Source organism: Mustela putorius, unplaced genomic scaffold (assembly GCF_011764305.1).
Source record: "Mustela putorius furo isolate JIRA1106 unplaced genomic scaffold, ASM1176430v1.1 tig00000095_pilon_pilon_pilon, whole genome shotgun sequence".
Taxonomy (NCBI): Eukaryota; Metazoa; Chordata; class Mammalia; order Carnivora; family Mustelidae; genus Mustela; species Mustela putorius.
Window position 1 is genome coordinate 19,610,786 of NW_025421280.1, and position 21,489 is coordinate 19,632,274.

Genomic DNA, 21,489 nt, shown 5'->3' on the forward strand with positions numbered 1-21,489 from the left:
GATGTTAAGTTTCTGACTTTATCACTATTACCTCTCTTTTCTGCCTGCATCTGCCTAATATATCCTTGTTCCTGTTTTCAACCTTTGGGTGTCATCATGAAAACATAAGGTAACTTGATGTTTAACGTTTTTTGGCAGTCCCCCCACCTTTTTTAAAGATTTTATTTATTTATTTGACAGAGATCACAAGTAGGCAGAGAGGCAGGCAGAGAGAGAGGAAAGGAAGCAAGCTCCCTGCTGAGCAGAGCACCCGATGTGGGGCTCAATCCCAGGACCCTGGGATCATCACCTGAGCCAAATGCAGAGGCTTCAGCCCACTGAGCCACCCAGACACCCATGGAAGTTCCTTTTTAATCACATTTATTATTCTTAATAATATGTTCGGTCTTATTTCTGCTGTCTTAACTTTTCTTATCTTTTTTTTTTTAAACTTCCTGACTTTTGCCATATATTAAGGTCTTTGCTCTTGTTTTTTAAACTTACATTTTATTGTCTTCTCTACTCCTATGGAGAAATAGAATATTATCTATAAAAATCCTCTCACTCCCTTCCCACACACAAAACCTTTAAAAATGTTTTTCTCTTCAGCCCTCTGGAAAATTAAAAAAAGAATAGGTTTCTACTTTGGTCCACCTCAAGTAAAGCATGGATTGAATTCTTTCTGCTTAACAAAAGCCTTATTTTAGTGGTACCCAAGTATTACCTTCCCACAAATTTACATTAAATTTTTTTCATAGGTGCTTACTGTCAAGAAAGACATCTTTTAGGAACTTTCAGCTACAGGAAATAGAAATGATGCTCCGAGAACCACAAACTTCTAACCTTGGCTTGTACTCATAGGTTTGCTTACAGAGCAATGAACAAAAAGACTCTTTAGACACAGACTTGCACTGAGTTTTAATTGCAAACATTGAAACAATTTAACCACTCATAGTGAACTATAAAACTTTGACAGTTAAATTGTACTTTCATTTAAGAGGCATTTATTCATCATTTTGGTAGACCTGAAAGAAACTTTGCATACTTGTGTTTTCTGTTCTCATTTCAGAAGAATATTAAGAAGAGGAGGTCTGAAGTATTTATAAATCAAAAGCCAGCTGAGCTGGAAGTGAAATATAAGGAGAACAAAATCTACCCGCAGCTGTGCCAAAAGAGCAGCAGTGGGTTTTAGCTCATGTTTTGAGTATGAAAACTGAGCTCCTCTCAAGCAAAAGGAAAGCAGGTGCAAGAGTAAAGCTAAATCATGAAAAACCTAATTAGTTATTTTTAGCATGCCTCTTAATTTTCCTTTCCCCTGGTTTCTTGTCTTCTGAGCCTGAGTCTTGAACAGGTAACCACTTGAGGGGGTGCCGGCGGTAAATGGGCCATGGAGGAAGTGTCAACTGAGCCAGAACAGAGAAAATCCATCAATATTAAGCATTAAAAGTTTGAAAGAGCATTAGGTATAATGCCTGGTCCCCAAATACCTCCTATGCAAAGGTTAAAAACAGCAGCAGCAAAACGGACATTCCAATGAAAACAAGGTACCTCTGCCCAGGTAATTTTAAGAATTGGGTACAACCTTCACCATTTACACATTAGGCTCTAAGAGGTAAAAGATGAGGCGGGAGCATCCCGAAGACTATAGGGAATTCCTGCTAGCTCTGACTTTAAGATTACTAATTGGAGCAGCTACCAATAGAAATGAGCTGTGTCCTTTTATATGCAGCTTTATCTCACACTTTCTGGCATTCTACTTTTCCAGTGACAGCAAGGTGAAACACTGATGGCAAAAGTAGGTTTCGGAACGTTGGTGCCGGTTCCCACTGCTAGGTCCAACCAAACCGGGTAACCAAATTCAGAACGCTTCACACGCCACTAACATCCGAACACCCACAAACTTCTTACCAAACACGAAAAAGCAAATCCGGCCATAACTATATAGACAGTCCACCCGAACTGTTCAGCCACGTACCCGTAGATAAATCCAACTATCTGAAACAAACGAAGTGTATTAATTGCAATCAAGCTGGTTAGGGGAGAGGGAGGAAAAGGATACTATGCAAAACCAATACTTACTGCAGAAAAAATAATAATTCCCTGAAACATCTGTTCGGCTAGCTTCTGGCCCTTGTAATCCTAGGGGTGAAGAAGAGCAAAACGGGAATTGGTTCCACCACGGAAAGAGGCACGGTCCCTGGCCTGGCTCGCCAGCTTTGGCACTGGGCAACCCCAACGTCAGGGGCCTCCCCCAAAACTGGGCAAGGAATGAAATTCTGGGTTTCCTGGGGGCAACAGAAGCATCCTAGCAGCGCACGGACAGGGGGCTCCTCCCGGAGGTAGAGCGACGGGGACCCGGGAAGCACAATTCAGGAAAGAGACGGCAAGGCAGCCATCCGAGCCAGGAACCGCGCCGCACACGGTTGGTGCAGCGGCGGAGCTGCGTGCGGGGGTCTTGGGGCCGAGCCCTCACCATTTGTGTGGGCAGCGAGCTCAGATGCTCCAACATGACTGGCTGAGAAGGCTGGCAGCCGGGCGAGGGCAGCCAGGACTCGGGGACCGCACGCGCCCGTATCCGATACCGCGGGCAGCTCCAGGGGCCTACGGAGCTCAGCAGTGGGATGGCCGCGGCCCCGGAAGCGGATGTTTCCCACAGACCCGAACGGCCCGAGGCCCCGCCCCGCGCCATCGCCCCGCCACCGGCGCTTTCGGAGCCCGCGGTAGCCCGGCGCCCTATCCTCGAGGGCTGAGGTGGTGACGGCCGAGAGGAGGCATCGCGCGCCCGGGAAAGGTTCGCCGTCAGTGCTGTCGGGTGCCCGGAGCCGCGGCCCCAGCCCAACAAACTGCCCTCCCCGGCACCACCTCCGCACAACGGCTGCCGGCGCGCCCCCTGTCTCCATGGCGACCGGCCTTTCCCGGCGAGGACCCCAGCGGCGGGGCTGCCCGGCGGCGCCTGTTCGGCGCCGATCTCCTGCAGTCGGAGCGGCGGGCCGGCTGCGGGTGGGCGGAGTGCGCGGCGGCCGCGGAGCCAGCGGGCGGGTGGGCTCAGTCGCGAGTGCGGGGAGGCCGGCGGCCCGGCGGCGAACTGGGCCCCCGGGCCTGCGGCGCGGGCGCTGAGCTGGCGGGGCGGGCCGCGGCGCGCACGGTGGCTCCTCCTCCTCCGGCTGCAGGTAAGGGCGGCTGCAGGGAGCGTCCGAAGGGAACGGCTTGGCTGCACCCTAATAGAGCGGGGTGGGGTGTCTCTGGGCCTGGGGGGAGCTTCCGGAGCGTCTCCCCGCCCCCGTCGTCCCTAAGCGTAAGGGGGCCCTAATGACTCCTAGAATTTAGAGGGGACTACTTCGGACCACATCCTCGAGAGAAAGGGTATCCCCTTGAAAAGGGGACCCGCCCTCGGCCTCCCCTGCATGAGAATGGACACTCCCACCCGGAGAGTCTCTAAGTTGGCGGTGCGGCGTGCTCGCCGGCTGCATCGGGCCCTCCCAGTGGAGACCCATCAAGGGTTCGCTCTGCCTCTCAGAACTGGTGTTTACCTCCTAAACTTGGGCTCTTCCTTGTCGCTTTGAGCGAGGTGGGGTGCCTAGGTTTCGGAGAGAAACCGCCCTGGGAAACCCCAGCCTCTGGTCTCTGCTGTATTGCGTGTCGGGAGTCCCAGACGGTGGGGTTCTCAGCACTCCCGGGACTGCCGCCCTCATCCACACATTCGGCATATTCACGGTACCTTTTTCTGGGCCACGCAGTGGGCCTAGGATACTAACGTGACCAACACCAGGCCCTAGCCTTCCTAGAGACCAGAGCGTGTCAGGGGAGACAAAGGCACCACCCCAGGAATAAGTGACAGCAGGATTTATTCTGGGATAGGGAGGCCTGGGGGGATGTGGGAGCTCAGGGCAAGTGCAGCCGATGTGGGGTTTGGGAGAGTCTCCTGTGAGTCCTGAAAGCCAAGTAGCAGCTAGCCAGATGAAGAGGTAGGAGAAATCCTTAGTGCCTTTCCAGATCTTTCAGCCTGACAGAGACTTAATAGACTTTTTATTGTATATAGAAATAAACCTATAACTCCCCCGCCTCTTAAAGTTTTATTTATTTAAGCATTGTCCACACCTAACATAGGTCTTGCACTCACAACCTGGAGATAGTCACTGGCTTCTGAAACTGAAGCCAGCCGGTCACGCTGTGTTATCCCTTTTTAAACGCACTTCACAGTGTGGCATTTGCTGTAAAGGCTTTATGGTGTTGGAGCTGTAAGATATGATGGGAAAAGGAAATTACCTGTCAGGTTCTATTTGAGAGAGCTCTTTTGTTGGAATCCATGCTGGTCCTTATATTGAAATGTATTTTCATGACTTATTAAAGGTGGTGTTCCCTTTCTGCACCGAGAACCACCATTGCTCCTAATTATAAGACTGTTCAACAAATACCACATACCGAATACCAGTCATAGTTTTTCGATGGTGGGGCTACATCAGTCAACACTTTCAGTGCGGTTTCTGTTCTCATAGAGCTCACCTTCTAGTTGGGGCACACAGAAATAAAAAAGCAAATGAGATAATTTTGTAATGGAGGGGCTGTGGTGAACTTTACTGATGGCCTCTGAGGGGATGGATAAGGCGACAGAAAGATGGCCTTGGTCTTTGGTGACCTCAACGAGATCAGTTTAAATGGGACCCTAGGACAGAAATCTGGCTGGAGAGGAGGAGAGGAGTGGATGAGAGATGAAATTTTTCCAAGCTTTTAGAGTGAAGGGAGCAGAGAAATGGGTCTGTGGATCAACTGGGGAATGGTGTCTTTTGTTTTTTGTTTGTTTGTTTTTTGTTTTTTAATTAACTGGAAGATAGAAGAGCCTGATACGCTGATGGGTCTGATCCAGCAGAGAGGGAGGGTTTGCTGAAGCTGCACCAAGGAAACAGTTAGAGGTTAAGTTACAGAGCATCCATGGCATGGTCTTGCATAAAGCTACATATTAACAAGAGGGTAAGTGGAAACGTATGCACAGCTGCCGAGAATGTGGGGACTAATGCAGGGACTAGCCAATTTAAAAAATGGTGTTCTTTCTCCTTAAGGTTTCTTCACCCGTATTTCTGGATATGCCTGTCCTGGCTGTATGCATGTGTGCATGTTTTGTGAGTGATTTGGCAATGTGGAGGTTTTATTTATAATTTCTAAACAAACAAACAAAAAAGAATTTCCGTAGGGAAAAATTGAATATGGCTGATCACGTTCACAGCTGTGTCCTCTTAGAAAAGTACAGCCACTGTTACACATGCCAGGGTCCGTGTGTGTTTTGAGAAATCTTTCTAACCGCATCAGTGAATTTCACTACAAAGAATTGCACCAGGAAAGGAAGTGTGGATCAGAATCATAATAATTGGCAGTGCTCATAATAATTGACATTTTGCATATAGATAACTGTAGAAGAGTTTTCAAGGCAAGTGGTTTCTGCCCTGCTGATCTCCCTAAGTACATCAAGTACCTGCTAGGATTGTGGGTTTTTTGTGTCTAGCTAACTGGAATAGCACAGATACATACATCTCTCAGTCCACATACCATCTGTTAAGTAACAGTTACTTGACATTGTTGAGCTAAAACACTGTCTCTTGTACCATTAAATAAATGACATTTATTCAAGTGAGGTAGTTTTTTCCAGTCTTGGTAGAAATTGGCTCCAAGCAGCAGATGCTACAGTTTTGTCTAAGCAGCTCCTGGTCAGCCAGTTTCTGGAGGAAAGGCTCAGCTCACCGTGTGATAGAGGCGCACCGCTCAGGGTATATAATGATGTGTGTTCTTTAGAGAAGTTCATTGGTATAATGTACTTTATATATAGTGCTCTCGAGTGTGTGTGTATTTTTTTTAAATATTTTATTTATTTATTTGACAGAGATCACAGGTAGGCAGAGAGAGAGGAGGAAGCAGGTTCCCTACAGAGCAGAGAGCCCAATGGGGGGCTCGATCCCAGGACCCTGAGATCATGACCTGAGCCGAAGGCAGAGGCTTTAACCCACTGAGCCACCCAGGTGCCCCAAGTGTGTGTGTATTTTTGATTGTTCTTTGGGAGTCTGAATTATTTTCTCCCAAATTTGTAGTGTGATTTATAATCCCCAGTTTTTAAAACAATCCTTCAATATATTTCTCTTTTTTCCAAAGGCCTTGAGAAATCACGTGTCTGATAGGCACAAACTTCTACAGTGAAATTAATTCAGACTTACTTTGATTTTAGAAATATGCTATAATTCAAAGTGCTTTTTGAAGTTGATAGCCTTATGTAAATGTTAGGTACTCCCATGGGGGAGAATGAAGTAGCAAAGGATAAAGGTCTTAGGGGTAAGATCATAGTATCCTGGATGCATAAAATCTTTTAAGGAAACATTATCCAGAGATGATGTAGAAATCTGATCGTTTAATTTATTTGCACACATATTTCCATTTCCACTGAATTATGATTGTGATTATTTTACATTTTACCTTTTTTTTTTTTTTTAAAGATTTTATTTATTTATTTGACAGAGAGAGATCCCAAGTAGACAGAGAGGCAGGCAGAGAGAGAGTTAGAAGCAGGCGAGCAGGGAGCCCGATGCGGGGCTCAGTCCCAGGACCGCGGGATCATGACCTGAGGCGAAGGCAGAGGCTTAACCCACTGAGCCACCTGGGTGCCCCATTTTTGTTTATGTTGTTTGAGCTGTGGGGCTCAAACTCACAAACCCTAGATCAAGAGTCCCATGCTCTACTGACTGAGACAGCTAGGTGCCCCTATTATTATTTTAAGATTTTATTTATTTATTTGACAGAGCACAAGCAGGGGGAGCAGCAGGCAGAGGAAGAGGGAGAAGCAGGCTTCCCACCAAGCAGGGTGCCCGATGCAGGGCTCCATCCCAGGGTCCCGGGATCATGACCTGTGCTGAAGGCAGATGCTTAATTGACTGAGCCACCCAGGTGCCTCTCTCTGTTATAGTTTTAAATGATTTGGGAAATGTTTTTCTCTTTAATTCCAATTAAAACTGGGTGGTATACAACTCAGAACAAGGACGTTTTGTACCTTCGAGGCTGACCTCAGGTTATTTGATTGTAGATAACTCAGTCCTTCTCTTATTTAACTAGGAATTTTGAGTAGAAATTCATTTGGAAAACATTTTCATGGTGGTTAGACACCCAAGTATTCCTCTTGATAGAATATATTTTGGTTTTCATCTGCTGACATCTAATGTACAAGGCTATCTGTTTCTCCCAAGTTATTTGCAAGTATTTTATTATCATGACTACTATATAAATTCAGATCTCAATTTGGGTTCTTGGAAACTGTTAATTCAAAATGAGTTTCTGGCAGAAAATACTGTATGTTTCTACATGAATAAAAGTGTTGAGGCATTTTGATGGTAATTCTCATGTACCTGCTGACTTTGGGGGCTTGTTTTTGTCTTGTAGGGTTAAAAACTAACATTTATATAAGACAGAAGAGAAAGATGTCCTTCCGTAAAGGTATGCTCTTTGTACAAATTACGTTGTTTTTATAGCTGCTCAAAAGGTAGAGATTAATGCAGGCTTTTCCTGTGTTTCAGTAAACATCATCATCCTGGTCCTGGCTGTTGCTCTCTTCTTACTGGTTTTGCATCATAACTTCCTCGGCCTGAGCAGTTTGCTAAGGAATGAGGCTTCAGGTATGGGAGCCCTTACTAGTGCCTTGGCATCTGTTGAGGGCCCGGAGTTCCCTGTATCCCGGCATCCCAAGTTACATCACTAGGCTAAAGGGAAAGAAAGTTTTCTGGTCCTTACAGAAGCTGTTAGGCTCTGGGAAAGGGAGTGGAGGTACTCATCATGCTCCTGCAGCCTTGCCCCAACCCCTTCTACCAGTTGTGTGGAGGTTTGTTACAGGTTTGATAAGGGTAGATCCTTTTCACTACATCAGAGGCCTTAGGGGAGCCTCCGTGCACTGCTGTCTGCTCACACTGTGGCATGTCACAGGGGGCTTTACAGGTGGGGACAGGTGAGTGACGCTCCTCCTTGATGCCTGCCCTGTTTACTAGTGTCCTGTGGTCACTTTCCTTCATCTGTTACTTTCCTTTAACCTGTGGAAGAGTGTCACTGGGACTAAGCACAAAACCATCAAGCCTACCAACTGATTTAAAAGCCACTTTATTGTATAATTCTGTTGTCAGTTCTTTTAAATTAGTTGTTCACACTGCTCCTGCTTTGGTACTGAGGGATGTTTGAGGCTTCAGGATGTTTCTCAAAAATCACCTTGGGGTTGCCGCACACCGTAGTTGACCACAGCAAGAAAAGACTGATAGCTTTCCCCGACCTTCACTGAGTGCTCCCATAGCGTGTTTTGCAACATGGTATATTTACATATGTACATATTATATGTACATAAAGGATTGTATGTTCTGGTGGGAACATTTATAAAAATGAAAAAAGCAGTCAGGCTCCATGAGATTAATTTGTTCACTCCTTTATCTTACTTGCATATAGATGATGGCGGTACACAGGAGGTGCTCAGTAAATTTTCATTGAATACATGATTTCATTACCTAGAGAGAACTGTCCTTAAAAGTTTGGCATAGTACCTTCCTGGGTTTTTCTTCCTGTGTATATATTTTTTCTATTATGAGATTATGCACTCTATAAACTGTGCATGACAGGTTTTCCATGTGATTGTATCTGAAGCAAGTCACCATGGTGGTCGATACCTTTTTTTTTTTTTAAGATTTTATTTATTTATTTATTTGTCAGAGAGAGCGAGCGAGAGCACGTGCACAAGTAAGCAGAGAGGCAGGCAGAGAGAGAAGCAGGCTCCTTGCTGAGCAGAGAGCCAGATGTGGGACTCGATCCCAGGACTCTGGGATCATGACCTGAGCTGAAGGCAGTGGCTTAACCGACTGAACCGCCTGCATCCCCAGATACTCCTCATATATAATTTTAATGCCATGTAGTTTGTCTCCACAGGAAGAAGTCTTGGTGTAGTGATTCAGACTTTTTCTGATGGCACCCCCACAAAAACGTGTTACACAAGAGCACACAAGTGTATCATGTGTACTTACTTATTGTCTGCTCTTTATGATGGCGGAGATTTGTCTGTTTTATTCATGGCTACAACGCCAGTGCCTAGGTACTGCCTTCCATATATTAGGTGTTCAGTGAATGTAAATGAATGTATATTACAAAAGGATAAAAAGAACCCTTACAAAACAGTACTTAGAGTTGCTGTGTGTGATGCAGTGTGATACGTTCCTAATTCTGTTCCAATTCAGGACTCTGAGATCATGACCTGAGGCGAAGGCAGAGGCTTTAACCCACTGAGCCACCCAGGCACCTCCCATTTAAGGTTCTTGATACAAATTGCTAAAATACATTCTAGGAAGATTCTGTTGTATTCCCACCAGTGTTGTATCAGAATTCAGTCCACCAATTTTTTTTTTTTTTTTAATGCTTCTGCTTTTCCAAAAGCCTTGTTACACATAGGAAAAAGTTTCTGGGCCATATGCCTCACATTGCAGTGAGGGGAGAATGAGGTAAGTATAGTCCTCACCTTTCCTCTTTTCATATCTTGGGCTCTCTATTCAAAATCTCATGAGACTGTTTGTATCACAATACCTTCCTTGTGTGTGTTCTTTGCAGATTCAGGAATTGTGGGGTTTCAGCCCATAGACTTTGTCCCAAATGTTCCCCGACAAGCTGTAGACGGGAGACAAGAGGAGATTCCTGTGGTCATTGCTGCATCTGAAGATAGGCTCGGGGGGGCCATTGCAGCTATTAACAGCATTCAGCACAACACTCGCTCCAATGTGATGTTCTACCTTGTTACACTCAATGGCACAGCAGACCATCTCCGGTGAGCTCTGCTTGCCTGATGATTCTGCTTCTAGAGGATGCTCTAGGACAGGCCAGCTGCCAATCCAGGAATTTTTTTTCTCTATGTGTATTCTTTTTCTATACAACTGGGATTATCCCACATCAGAACTACACATATGACATGTTTTTCCATGTGATTGCATCATAAACATTTCCCCATGGTAGGAGAAACAATACAAGGAATTTGTGCCAAGATGTAAATCAGCTGTGCCCTATACACATTGTCGACTCAGGCTGATACCATTTGGTAATGAATTTCTTGGTGAAAGATGCAATATGTTAATTTACATCCTGTTACAATTTCCTTATTTCATGGACATACCCTGAGTAAGTCTAGTAGAGATGGGACAGGGGAGCAATGGCAAGGCGGTGTGGTGCAGTGAGCGGGCGCGGAATCTGCATCCTGGCCCAGCGTGGTTGGGGAAACATTTATTTAGCCCCTTGGAGCCCATTTCCACATCTCTAAGTGTGGGGTGAAAATACCCAACTTAATGAGAAAATATATAAAAAACACAATCATTCAGTAAACGTTCCTTACTATAATTGCTGGAACTAATCATAGAATCCTAAGTTGATTAACAAAAACTCACCTAGGTCTTAAAAATGCTCTGAATTCAGATTTATGAAATTTAGTTAAAGAAACATCTTGTCTAACAGGTTAACAGTTGTCAACGGTTTTTTTTTTTTTTTTTTAAGATTTTATTTGACAGAGAGCACAAGTAGGTAGAGTGGCAGGCAGAGAGAGAGGGAGGAGCAGACTCCCCACTGAGTGGGGAGCCTGATGCGGAGATCAATCCCAGGACCCTGGGATCATGACCTCAGCTGAAGGCAGCGGCTTAACAACTGAGCCACTCAGGTGCCCCAGTTGCCAAAGTTCTGAAACATTCCCGTCCTTGTGGCTTTCTACATGGTTCATGTTTAGTTGAGAAAATTGTGATGACTTTTTAACCCCCTATTTTAAAAACTCCCAAACTATCTAAAATGTAGAAACAAACACTACATTAGAATAGCTACAGAAAGAATGTACAGTACCTACAGTACCTTAGAAAATATAGACTTTTCTTAGAGACAATACCTTAGACTTGGAAGAATTAGTCATTACAGTGAATTAGAGTTTATCATAATGGGGTGATTCCCACTCTGTTGATAATTAGCTTTCACTGCCATCCTATTCTGACTTTTCTTCATGTATGTGAACCACCTTCATGTATGGGCCACATATGGTAATGGGATGTTCTCAACTCCACAGGGAGTTTAGTGATCGAAAGTGTCAGCCCAGCGGGAGCACCATCCGTCACCAGAGAATCTTGATTCAGGCAGGGACGTGGGTGGGCGTCCCCTCACTGCTGGTGAAGAAACCAAGGTTTGCATAGGTGAAGGGGCTGTAAGACGCCTATCTCATCATCAGGGTTCCTCTTACGTTGTGCCCTTGGAAGGCACAGAGAAGGCTGTAGTCTTGGGGACATGGTTATATAAAACTGAAATTTGGTGCTTTATTTTCATCAGGTCCTGGCTCGGCAGCAGTACCTTGAAAAGCATCAGGTACAAAATTGTGACTTTTGACACTAAGCTTTTGGAAGGGAAAGTAAAGGAGGATCCTGACCAGGGGGAATCCGTAAAACCAGTGAGTTCTCTGCATCCTTGTTTGTACTTGGGAGTTTAGTTGACTCTAAAACAACATAGGTTTGAACTACAGGAGTCCACTTACATGCAGATTTTTTCAATATGGATTTTTTTGATACAGTACTGTAAATGTTTTCTCTGCTTTTAACATTTTTTCTAGCTTACATTATTGCAATGCAGTATATAATTCATGTAACATAAAATATGTTGACTGTTGTATTCTAGGTAAGATTTCTAGTCCATAGTAGGTTATCAAGTTTTGGGGTAGTGACCTTTTATGTGGATTTTTGACTGTCAGGGGGCTGTTATCCCTAAACCCTGCATTGTTCAAGGGTCAGCTGTATTAGAAAAGGACTGGAATGCCCGAGTAATTGGGCGCACTGCAAGTAGCTCCCTGGGGGACCCAGGTGGGGCAGTTCTTGAGCCCTTCCGCTATCTCCTGCACGGGCATGAGCAGCATTCTGGGAATTTCTAATAAACGCACAGCCACTGACTGATCTTATGCCAATGCTTCTTTCCTTTTTATTTCCCAGTTAACCTTTGCTAGGTTCTACTTGCCAATTCTGGTTCCCAGTGCAAAGAAGGCCATTTATATGGATGACGATGTAATTGTGCAAGGTACCAAAGACTGTCACCATTGGTGCTTTTCTTGTCCAGAGTGTGGGTGGTTGTGGTGGTTTTAGCATCCTCTAAGGTCATCCTAATTGGGAGGAGTGGGCACCTTTTTTTTTTTTTTCCTCAAGATTGTATTTATTTATTTGACAGAGATCACAAGTAGGCAGAGAGGCAGTCAGAGACAGAGAAAGGGGGAAGCAGGCTCGATCCCAAGACTGAGATCATGACCTGAGCTGAAGGCATAGGTTCAACCCACTGAGCCACCCAGGCGCCCTGAGGAGTGGGCATTTGAGGCAACTTAAAGCGTAAATCTTAACAACAAAGTGTAAATCTTAAATCTGTCTATTTCAGGGGATATTCTTGCCCTTTATAATACACCACTGAAGCCAGGACATGCAGCTGCATTTTCAGAAGATTGCGACTCAGCCTCTACCAAAGTTGTCATCCGTGGAGCAGGGAACCAAGTGAGTTACTTATTGGGTATCTTGTTCAGACACTTCCATGCTCTATAACGCAGGGTAATAGGAGGAAAGCGGCAAAATCAGGGAGCTTTCTTTTTTGCGGTTTTACATTCCTCAGTTCATCCCAGAACTCAAGGTTGCTTTCTTATGGCTTGGTCAGTGAACATGACTACCTAATTCTCCTTGAATATCTGGCTTAGTATATTTTTTCTAGGTTCCTATTCTAACTTGGAATCTGAGATGTCAACTTTATTTCCTTTACACGGAACCCTCTGCTGATAATCCAAGTAGTTAAATAAGCAGGTTTTTTTCTTTACTATTGGTTATATATCTATTCTGTTTGAAGCAGTAAACATACTATATATCCCATATGTGTTTTAGTATAATTACATCGGCTATCTTGACTATAAAAAGGAAAGAATTCGTAAACTTTCCATGAAAGCCAGCACCTGCTCATTTAATCCTGGAGTTTTTGTTGCAAACCTGACAGAATGGAAAAAACAGAATATAACCAACCAGCTGGAAAAATGGATGAAACTCAATGTAGAGTAAGTATATAGCTGGCCACCCTGTGAAAACCCTTATTTCAACTCTGGGGACGTCTTAAGACTAATTTGTCGGGATTCTCCACTAACACCTTCCATTGGTTCTCTCTCCCAAGAGAGGGGCTGTACAGCAGAACGCTGGCTGGCAGCACCACCACACCTCCTCTGCTGATTGTATTTTATCAACAGCACTCTACCATCGACCCCATGTGGAACGTCCGCCACCTTGGTAAGTCGAAAAAATCCACCAAAAGGCCTAAGCTAGTAAGGAATTAATTGAAGGACTATTCTCAGGGACGGGATATATCTAGTTTCCTTTAAGTTTTCTCCAGTTTGATGTAGCATTCTTATTTCTAACTAATACTAGTACAATCATTTGGCTCTTTTTCTCTCAATGTAAGGTTCCAGTGCTGGAAAACGATATTCACCCCAGTTTGTAAAGGCTGCCAAGTTACTCCATTGGAATGGTCACTTTAAGCCATGGGGAAGAACTGCTTCCTATTCTGATGTCTGGGAAAAATGGTATATTCCAGACCCAACAGGCAAGTTCAGCCTGATCCGAAGACATATGGAGATCTCAAATACAAAATAAAATGTAATTTATGCTATAAGCATTTCTCAGGAAATCCTGGAAGACAGTATGTGTGGGAAGTAACAGTTGTAAGGCTTCCAAGCCAATCTGCGGCAACCCACGTAAAAAAGAACATTTCAGCTGGGTAAAGAGGACAGACTACCCTGGCTAACAGACAATAAATGCCTCCCATCTGCCTTACCAAGTGTTTGCTTACTACCATGCTGAATGACCAGAGGTGATTGGACTGACAGGGATGGTACAGCTAATTCAACACTGCTGCTTGGTTTTAATTTTGTAACCTTAACCTGTGGTCTGAGCTGTTAATAAAGTGAAACCTACATTTTTCAATAGGTATCTTGATTTTTTGCTTCCAGATAATTAATTATGCTTCTATTCACTCACTGTATAAGAGGGGAATTCTCTTCTTATAGAACTTAAGACACTTTTTTAATTGCCATATTAAAAAAAATATACATATTTACAAAATTTACAGTTTACATCATACTGTACAACAAACTGGTCCATCACACACAATATAACAGCTTAGCAGTCTGTTCAAAATGCTAAGAAGCCACCTTATGAAAGGACTATTATACGTAGTCTGTACTGAAGTCATAAGCATCATCTTCCTCTTCAGTCATTTTATCTGAGATGTAAGATAGTGCTGACTCATCTATATTGGAGAAAAGAAAGATTTTTTTAAAATAGGCAATTTGATACCATGCTGCTTTGTTAGTAAATCCCTCCACCCAAGCTGCCCCACCTGCTTGAGACTCTTCAGGCAGTGCCTCCCAGTCCTCTTCTGCCCCACACATGTCTGAGCTCTTTTCCTGTGGGACAAAGAGAAATAGTATGACATTAGTAACCCTTGTCTGCCATTAATCCAAGGAATGGCGTATCTGGAAGAAGACCCGGAAGGTACACATAATGGGATGCACAAAACTGAAACTAATGATTGCAAGACTTAAACACCTAAATCTTAAGGGGTTTTTTTGGTGTTTTGTTTTTTGGGGGGGGGGGGTAATCTGTTACATACTGTTGAATTTCTCCCTTCAGCCCCTTCCCATTTGTTAGACATTATAATGCTAGAAAACTTCCTTCAGTTTAAGCAACTCAGGCAACATACTTACAGCAGCTTCTTCAACACTTTCCTGGTCACTGTAGTCCTCCCCCTCCTCCTGCTGCTGCTTCTCTTTCTGTTTTGGCAGTTCTTCGGGTATGTCCTTTTCCTCAATTATTCCATTTGTCAGACCCGAAGACTGGAAAAGGATGCTACTGGCTAAACGAGGACCCCTGATAGCTAGGGAAGAAACACAGTGCTCATGTAAATAGAGGAGACCTTTTTCTGGCCCGTCAGCCAGTGAAGACTAAACACAAAACTTACTACGTATGCTGTGTGCATTGTTCTTTTCCAGTTCTTCCAGATTAAGGCCCTGTATCATGTTGGTCGCAACGCCCTCATTAATATGTGGAGAAGGAGTCCAGGATGTAGGGGGATGGCAATAGTAAGCCAAGGAGGCACTGGTATTCAACACAAGATTTGTCAAAAATCAGTTACTTCATTCCATGTGATCCTCAAAATGCCAAAAGAAAGAAGTCTTACCCTGTCCACTCTGACCACATCAGTTTGGCAGCACCTTCTAAATTTGGGCTTCCACCTTTTCGGTGCAGTCCTCTTCTCTGAGCAAGGGATGTAAAAAATTCCAGAGGATTCTTAAAATCTGGAACAGTAAATTTCAGTACCACCTTTAAAAAAAGAAGAAAAACTGAAAATGTCATTCATCTGATAGAGTAAAAAAAATCTTGAAAATCCTCTACTTAAAATGCTTATGATGAAAAAGAGCGCAATGGAAGGCGGGGGGGGGGGGGTTCTTCTTCTACCTGTCGAGCATCGGCCTGGGACAAGATGGCGCTAGCAGCCTCCACTGGTTTCACCACTTCAATACTTGCTGGACTTCGCAGAGCAAGTGCGCTGGCAGAATTCAGTGGAGACACGATGAAACTTGGACTGTCTAGGATGGTGATTTGTTTGTCCAGGCTGACAATCTGCATGCACCTGGAACAAGAGGGATGGTAACTCACGGGAGCACTGGTTTCCCTGGAGGATGAGAGACAACACGAAGCTCAGGGTTGGATTGAACAAACTCAGCACAGTCTGTCAGATCCGGTTCCTCATCATTGGCTTCATGTTTATCGGAAACGCTAACAGTGCTCCTCCCCTACTGAAGACAAACACACGGTACAGCTTACATGCTGACCTCACACGCTGTCTGCTCTGCCATGAAAATTTCCCCTCCACCTGGCTGACTTCAATTCAGAGTTGGGGTCAAGCATCCCTTCTTCTGAGGCAGTTTCCCCTTCTCTCAATCTACTTGCTTGTCTTTGAAACTAGATGGGAGCTATTCCACACTAATCAGTTCTTCCCTAAGTCTAGCACGGACTTATCCCTGCTCTTTTCACGGACACCTCTAAAGAAAGAAACAGAAAATGGTCTTCCTTGAGCTATCCAAAAAAAAAAAAAAAAAAAAAAATTTTACTCATCTATAATGAAATATCACAATTCTGGAAAAACTCACTTTTTACCTTGTAAGCCCCATGGATACACCAACATTACATATCCGTTCTTGTTTTAAGCTATTGATGATGCTGCTTTTCCCCACGTTTGGGAAACCTACAAATGGGAAATCCATAGGATGAGAGATTATGTATTGGTAATTTTCATTGCCTTATTTTGGGTTTGCCTGATGTTTGCAGCAAGATCAGAGTTGGATCTGAGTGTCTTCACTTAAACACTAAGACCAATCTTAGCATCTTCATTTCTTGCACAAGCAATCAGAGCAGGAAAAGATGATTAATTCAAACAAACCAGCTTTCAGAAGCCAAACTCCTACAGTGCATAGCACAGCACTGAAATAAGCAGCAATTAAAGTTTGTTTGTGTTCGGTGAAGTGGGTAAGAAGCTAATGTTTGAACAAGCCCTTTACTGAGCACCAACTCAATACACTGTTAACATGAGTAAAACCTTGGCAAGTAAGAGATAAGAAATGAAACTCACCAATTACTCCGACCTGAATGGCTTTGCCATAAGCTTCCTGAAAACCTCTGAGAAGCTTCCAAAGGCCATCTTTTCCAACACAGACTTCGCTTTGGAATGGAGCTCTCTTCCTTACCTTCAAATGCTAAAATTCCATGTAATTAATTTAACTACTTCTGATACCCCACCAAATAAAACCCGAGCAATCTGGCTCCAGAGCCCAGCTATTAAAATCACCACACTATTATCTTTCAGATTATCTCTGGATGAAATCAGAGTTGGATCTTATGAGTTCTCATTTTTTAATCAAGATTTTATATACTCATCATATTTCAGCCATCCAAAATCTGAAAGAACCATACTTCCCACCACGGACCGAAAAGAGTACCTTGACTATCTTGCCCTTGTCCTTCAGATTTGTTGAGGCTCTGAACACCACTGTTGGTAATTCCTTCTTCAAATAATTTAACCAGTTCTCCAAATTCTCCTTTGGTACCAAATCTAATAGGGATTAGGAATAAAACACACACCCCAGTTTGGTCACTCTGTTGACATGAATATGCACTATCTGATAAACTTTGGATTTTACTCTTGTCTCTTCAGTTTCTTCAGAAGGATTTAAGTGGAAAATGGAAAGAGGGTAAACTCCCTGCCATGCTGTCCTTACCTTAACCAAGTTCAGGATCTATACCTCAGTATTTCTTCGATTCCCTTCTGCATTACTCACCCTTCAGAATTAAGTCAACCTATAGATTATGACTCTACTAACTTAACTCTAGAATTATGTTTCCAGAATGTAAATTACCTGAGCATTTCCAGGTATTTACCCGAGAGTGACCAACAGTACTATGGATGGCATTCTGGGTTTTTCTGGCCCTGATGCTCAAACCAGTACTTCCTAAGTGCACCTCATATCGTCATATACGGACATTATGCAGATTTGGGGAATATGGCAAACTACCATCACTTCCTAGGTCCAGTACATTGCGCAGTAAGCTAAGTAGAGAAACTCAGACTCTTAAATAAGACAAGACAGTAAGTACTGAATGGCCAAGAAAACAAAACCAAACCAGTAGAAACCTATTATTGCTTATAGAAAATACCTCCATCCCACTGCCCAGCACAGTCTTTAGCAACAAGACCATATGCACTGGCTTTATTGAGGTCAGAGTTGGATCTTATCAGTCTTCAGTGAAAGTAAGACTGGTCACATGTTTTCCTCATACCTCACTAGTGCACTGGTACATAAAAGGCATCCCCTTTTGCTCACCTGATTTATTTAATAGAAGTACCAGCTTCTTCTGTCCACCCTGGATAATGGCCTCTTCTACCTGGGGACACCTGCAACCAAGAGGATCTCTGGCATCCAACACCTCCAGCACAACATCTGAGGCTTCAATCACCTGGAAAGGCAGAAACTATCAGAGGAGGATCCCTTGCTCTGGCAACACCCTCCGTATGAGTGTACGGGCATCTTCCACTTCGCAAGAGGGTAAGCTCAGAGCTGGGTCTTACATTTTCACTTTGACATGAAGAATGTTAGCATGTTCATCCTTTCTCACAGCAAAGTAAAATACAGGTTTGCTTGGCAGCCTCTGGTCTCCCATGAAAGTGGATTTGAAAAGTAAATACTGAATTATACTCTAATACTGAATTATGTAGTTTGACAGGCCCCACTGGCCTGCCAGGAGCTGCTGAGCAGCAATCATGGTCTAGTCATAAGGAAGTAACCTTGGGAAAATGGGTATTGGGAATAGGAGTTCTAACCCCTGACTTCCTTCACTTAGGTTTCAACAGAGTATTTTTTCCACACTGCTTGCTGGAACGTATTTTCCTCTATTTTAAAAACCACACTATCAACATGTTACTTTAACACAAAGTAACATTTTTGTAAAACATGCTTATAGGGAACTGTTCCTGTGCAAAAATTTTGAACCTTAAGAATGTTTCCTTTAGCTAAACAAAAAAGGCTCTAATCAGAATAAACCACAATCAATAAACAAACAAACAAACTAAAAAACAGGAGAACTCGGGTGTCTGAGTGGCTTGGTCAGTTAAACATCTGCCTTTGGCTCAGGTCATGATCTCAGGGTCTTGGGATCGAGCCCCCCCCATGCACCCTACTACTAGGGCTCCCTCCTCAGCGGGGAACCTGCTTCTCCTTCTCCCTCCGTCCCTTGCTTGCCTGCCCATTCTCTCTCTCAATCTTTACAAAAACAAAACAAAACAGGGTAAGTCAACTTGCTGAAGGATTCATCTAGCTCAAGTGAACTCCACTTCCACATTTACAGGGCTGGTGTCAGAAAAAGAACGACTCTAGTCTTCTCAACCTCGCTACCATTTTTAGACATTAACCTAGACTAAAATACCTTTTTAAGTTCCTGACAATACAACTTCTTCGGATTTTGTTTGCCGGACTTGGGTTTGTCCTTAGCTTTGCCCTGCCCGAATTCCTGCAAGGTAAAGACAAGGGAAAAAGTACACAAAATAAGCACCTCAGGTACAACCTGATTCTCTATCTTCCATGGCTAATTAGGGGCACTGCAAGTGGTATTTCTATTAGTAAGAGTTGGAATTGTCTTACTGTTCAAGAGGCACAGCTGTCCCTGCCCTAGGTATGTGTTTTTACTTCTACGTCAGAACTCTCATTCACAAAGACACTTAATCATACCTCTTTCACAGGTTCCAAGTTAGATGGCTTAACACCAGGATTAGTTTCAAGTTTTCTTTTCTTTTCCTGTTCCTTCTGCCTGTCAAGTCTCTGCTGCTGTTTTAGTTCTTCAAGCTGTGTCCAAGCCGTAAGAGAAATGGGTGAGCCCAAGCAATCTGGTGTTATTTTATTTTGAAAAGCTACACATACCCACACACCACTTGGTCAAAGTTTGAATTAACATATCTTACTCGTTGTTTCCTTAGCTCAGCTTCCCGAAGAAGAGCCTCTTTAAAGGGAGCACTGTTTGGAATTCCTGGGTCTTTTCTAGGCTTTTTGCGACCCCGTTTTTTAGCCTCCTTCCTCAATTTTCGATGGTGCTCTCGAACCTATTATAAAAATTCTTTTTATCAGTATCTGGCTAAACTTGGTTATACCTATAAGATAACCTAGAAAAGTTAAACTGTAACAACACAAAGAACATACGTACTTATAAAGCAGCAAAAACATGTCATCAGGAGACTCTCTGCAGACATTAACATGTTGATCAGAGTTTACAGACTTAGCACCAAATTACTGCACTTTCCTACAGCTATACTCCTGATGTCTAAGATTGTGCCCACACACAGTTTATTTAACTGCAAATTCATAAGGTGAAATCCTATTAATCCAAACCTCCTAGTGGAGAAGAGGTGGGACAGAAATGAGTTTAGCATTATATTTAATGTAGCTCTTTAAAGCACAATGCTTACCTTTTTTTGGATTTTATACCGCTTATGGCAGGTCATGCGTTTACTTGCTTTCTTTAACTCTGCAAAGAAACCCATCACAAAACGATTAGACACAAGTGATCCATTTTCGTTTTTAGTGACTGGGCTTGGGGGGGTGTCGTCACATCACTTTTCCTATTTAGCAATTAATCAACTCTCAAACCTAATTTAAGAATCATATGTGGTGGATAGTAAATATAGGCCATTCTAAAACCTCCGACAACTTGACTCAGTATATCTGGCCCAGAGCCCAGCTTCCTTACTCCCCCTCTTCCCACAGAAGACTAAAATCACTCTCAGAAGCATGTGACCCCAAAGGGCAGGCACTTTTTTTTTTTTTTAAGATTATTTATCTATTTGACAGACAGAAATCACAAGCAGGCAGAGGCAGGCAGAGAAAAAGGGGAAAGCAGGCTCCATGCCGTGCAGAGAGCCCAGTGTGGGGCTGGATCCCAGGACCCTGAGATCATGACCTGAGCTGACGGCAGAGGCTTAACCCACTAGCCACCCGGGCACCCCTAGCACACACCATGAATCACAAGTTAGGGCGGAACAGTGGATTTCAGAATTGGCTCTCAGACCTGGCCAGTGCCAGACTGAACATGGCCCAAGAGAGGAAAATCCTGGGCCGCAACTGTCTCAGACACTGTTTAGGCAGGAGACCCAGACCTCATCTTCCCTTTTTTCTTCTTTAAGGGTTTTATTTATCTGGGCGCCTGGGTGGCTCAGTCGGTTAAGCGTCCGCCCTTGGCTCAGGTCATGACGCCAGGATGCTGGGATGAGTCCCCCATCCGGCTCCTTGCTCACGGAGGAGCCTGCTTCTCCCTCTCCTAGCTTGTACTCTCTCTTTCTTCGTCAAAAACTCCCTGTTTATTTTATCTATTTGACAGAGAATAAGAGGAGGCGGAAGGTAAGAGGCAGAGGGAGAAGCAGACTCCGCGTTGAGTTGGGAGTCCACGCAAGGCTGGATCGCAGGACTCCGGATCATGACCCGAGCCAAAGGAAGACGCTTACCAGACTAAACAACCCAGGCGCCCCAGTGATCCTCACTTTTGTCTACCTTTCGCAAAACAGGCCGGCGGTCAGCGTGTGGCCTTCCGACCCTCGCTTCTACTGGCGACCAGCATGACGGCCTATCCGGAGGCTCCCCCATTCCCACAGAAGAACGCCCCGGTGGTTCCTTGACCCTCAGAGACAGAGGCCCCTCAACACCCGCTCCCCGATCCCACTCACTCGGTCGCTTCATTCTGGTAGCGACAAGGACAGTGCCGGCAGTGACTGTAGAGGCAGCAGCAGCAACCCACGTCCCACACAGCCACGTGTAAATTGCGGCCAAGCTCGAGCGCCACGCACTGACGCTATTGCCGTAAAGAGCGCCGCCGCCCGCTCGCGTGCGCGCGC

At 44.2% G+C, this 21,489-nt stretch overlaps 3 protein-coding genes and 3 non-coding genes across 10 annotated transcripts; 1 reads left to right on the forward strand and 5 right to left on the reverse strand.

Moving 5' to 3' along the window:
* Positions 1–872: 872 nt before the first annotated feature.
* Positions 873–2,861, reverse strand: SPCS1 (signal peptidase complex subunit 1). The gene is made up of 4 exons (XM_004738162.3): positions 2,453–2,861; positions 2,059–2,118; positions 1,888–1,974; positions 873–1,382 (listed from the first exon to the last, which is right to left on the reverse strand). The coding sequence occupies exons 1-4, from the start codon at positions 2,666–2,668 to the stop codon at positions 1,257–1,259; spliced, it is 489 nt and encodes a 162-aa protein (XP_004738219.1). The 5' UTR covers positions 2,669–2,861; the 3' UTR covers positions 873–1,256.
* Positions 2,862–3,023: 162 nt separating this feature from the next.
* GLT8D1 (glycosyltransferase 8 domain containing 1) lies at positions 3,024–13,982 on the forward strand. Of its 5 annotated transcripts, none has more exons than XM_045079124.1 (11): positions 3,028–3,149; positions 4,808–4,947; positions 7,393–7,446; positions 7,527–7,625; positions 9,583–9,796; positions 11,323–11,440; positions 11,973–12,057; positions 12,406–12,518; positions 12,897–13,063; positions 13,177–13,289; positions 13,462–13,982. In XM_045079124.1, the coding sequence occupies exons 3-11, from the start codon at positions 7,431–7,433 to the stop codon at positions 13,650–13,652; spliced, it is 1,116 nt and encodes a 371-aa protein (XP_044935059.1). In that variant the 5' UTR covers positions 3,028–3,149; positions 4,808–4,947; positions 7,393–7,430; the 3' UTR covers positions 13,653–13,982. The 5 variants fall into 5 exon arrangements, with proteins under 5 accessions (XP_044935071.1, XP_044935059.1, XP_044935062.1 ...); XM_045079127.1 differs by having other exon boundaries at positions 3,068–3,149; positions 4,812–4,947; XM_045079131.1 differs by lacking the exon at positions 3,028–3,149 and adding an exon at positions 3,165–3,274 and having other exon boundaries at positions 4,812–4,947.
* Positions 13,983–14,059: 77 nt separating this feature from the next.
* GNL3 (G protein nucleolar 3) lies at positions 14,060–21,473 on the reverse strand. The gene is made up of 15 exons (XM_004738160.3): positions 21,322–21,473; positions 20,071–20,129; positions 19,570–19,707; positions 19,340–19,453; positions 19,038–19,121; positions 17,939–18,071; positions 17,057–17,169; positions 16,690–16,813; positions 16,218–16,305; positions 15,516–15,690; positions 15,238–15,380; positions 15,019–15,155; positions 14,765–14,934; positions 14,398–14,464; positions 14,060–14,307 (listed from the first exon to the last, which is right to left on the reverse strand). The coding sequence occupies exons 1-15, from the start codon at positions 21,332–21,334 to the stop codon at positions 14,225–14,227; spliced, it is 1,641 nt and encodes a 546-aa protein (XP_004738217.1). The 5' UTR covers positions 21,335–21,473; the 3' UTR covers positions 14,060–14,224.
* LOC123394503 lies at positions 15,749–15,825 on the reverse strand. Its single transcript, XR_006609279.1, has one exon. It is a non-coding gene; the product is annotated as a small nucleolar RNA SNORD69 (small nucleolar RNA).
* LOC123394509 lies at positions 16,929–17,010 on the reverse strand. Its single transcript, XR_006609286.1, has one exon. It is a non-coding gene; the product is annotated as a small nucleolar RNA SNORD19B (small nucleolar RNA).
* On the reverse strand, positions 17,821–17,897 carry LOC123394501. The gene has a single exon (XR_006609278.1). It is a non-coding gene; the product is annotated as a small nucleolar RNA SNORD19 (small nucleolar RNA).
* Positions 21,474–21,489: the final 16 nt, after the last annotated feature.

Excerpts from the sequence above, each read along its gene's own strand:
- SPCS1 (XM_004738162.3), bottom strand. The coding sequence starts at position 2,668 with ATGGCGCGGGGCGGGGCCTCGGGCCGTTCGGGTCTGTGGGAAACATCC. Across the intron at positions 2,119-2,452 it reads GCTCGCTGCCCACACAAATG|GATTACAAGGGCCAGAAGCT; the intron begins GTGAGGGCTCGG and ends CTTCACCCCTAG. Across the intron at positions 1,975-2,058 it reads GAATTATTATTTTTTCTGCA|ATAGTTGGATTTATCTACGG; the intron begins GTAAGTATTGGT and ends CGTTTGTTTCAG.
- GLT8D1 (XM_045079136.1), top strand. Across the intron at positions 9,797-11,322 it reads GGCACAGCAGACCATCTCCG|GTCCTGGCTCGGCAGCAGTA; the intron begins GTGAGCTCTGCT and ends TATTTTCATCAG. Across the intron at positions 11,441-11,972 it reads AGGGGGAATCCGTAAAACCA|TTAACCTTTGCTAGGTTCTA; the intron begins GTGAGTTCTCTG and ends TTTATTTCCCAG.
- GNL3 (XM_004738160.3), bottom strand. Across the intron at positions 18,072-19,037 it reads ATTGTCAGGAACTTAAAAAG|GTGATTGAAGCCTCAGATGT; the intron begins GTATTTTAGTCT and ends CTGCCTTTCCAG. Across the intron at positions 17,170-17,938 it reads ACTTCTATTAAATAAATCAG|ATTTGGTACCAAAGGAGAAT; the intron begins GTGAGCAAAAGG and ends AATCCCTATTAG.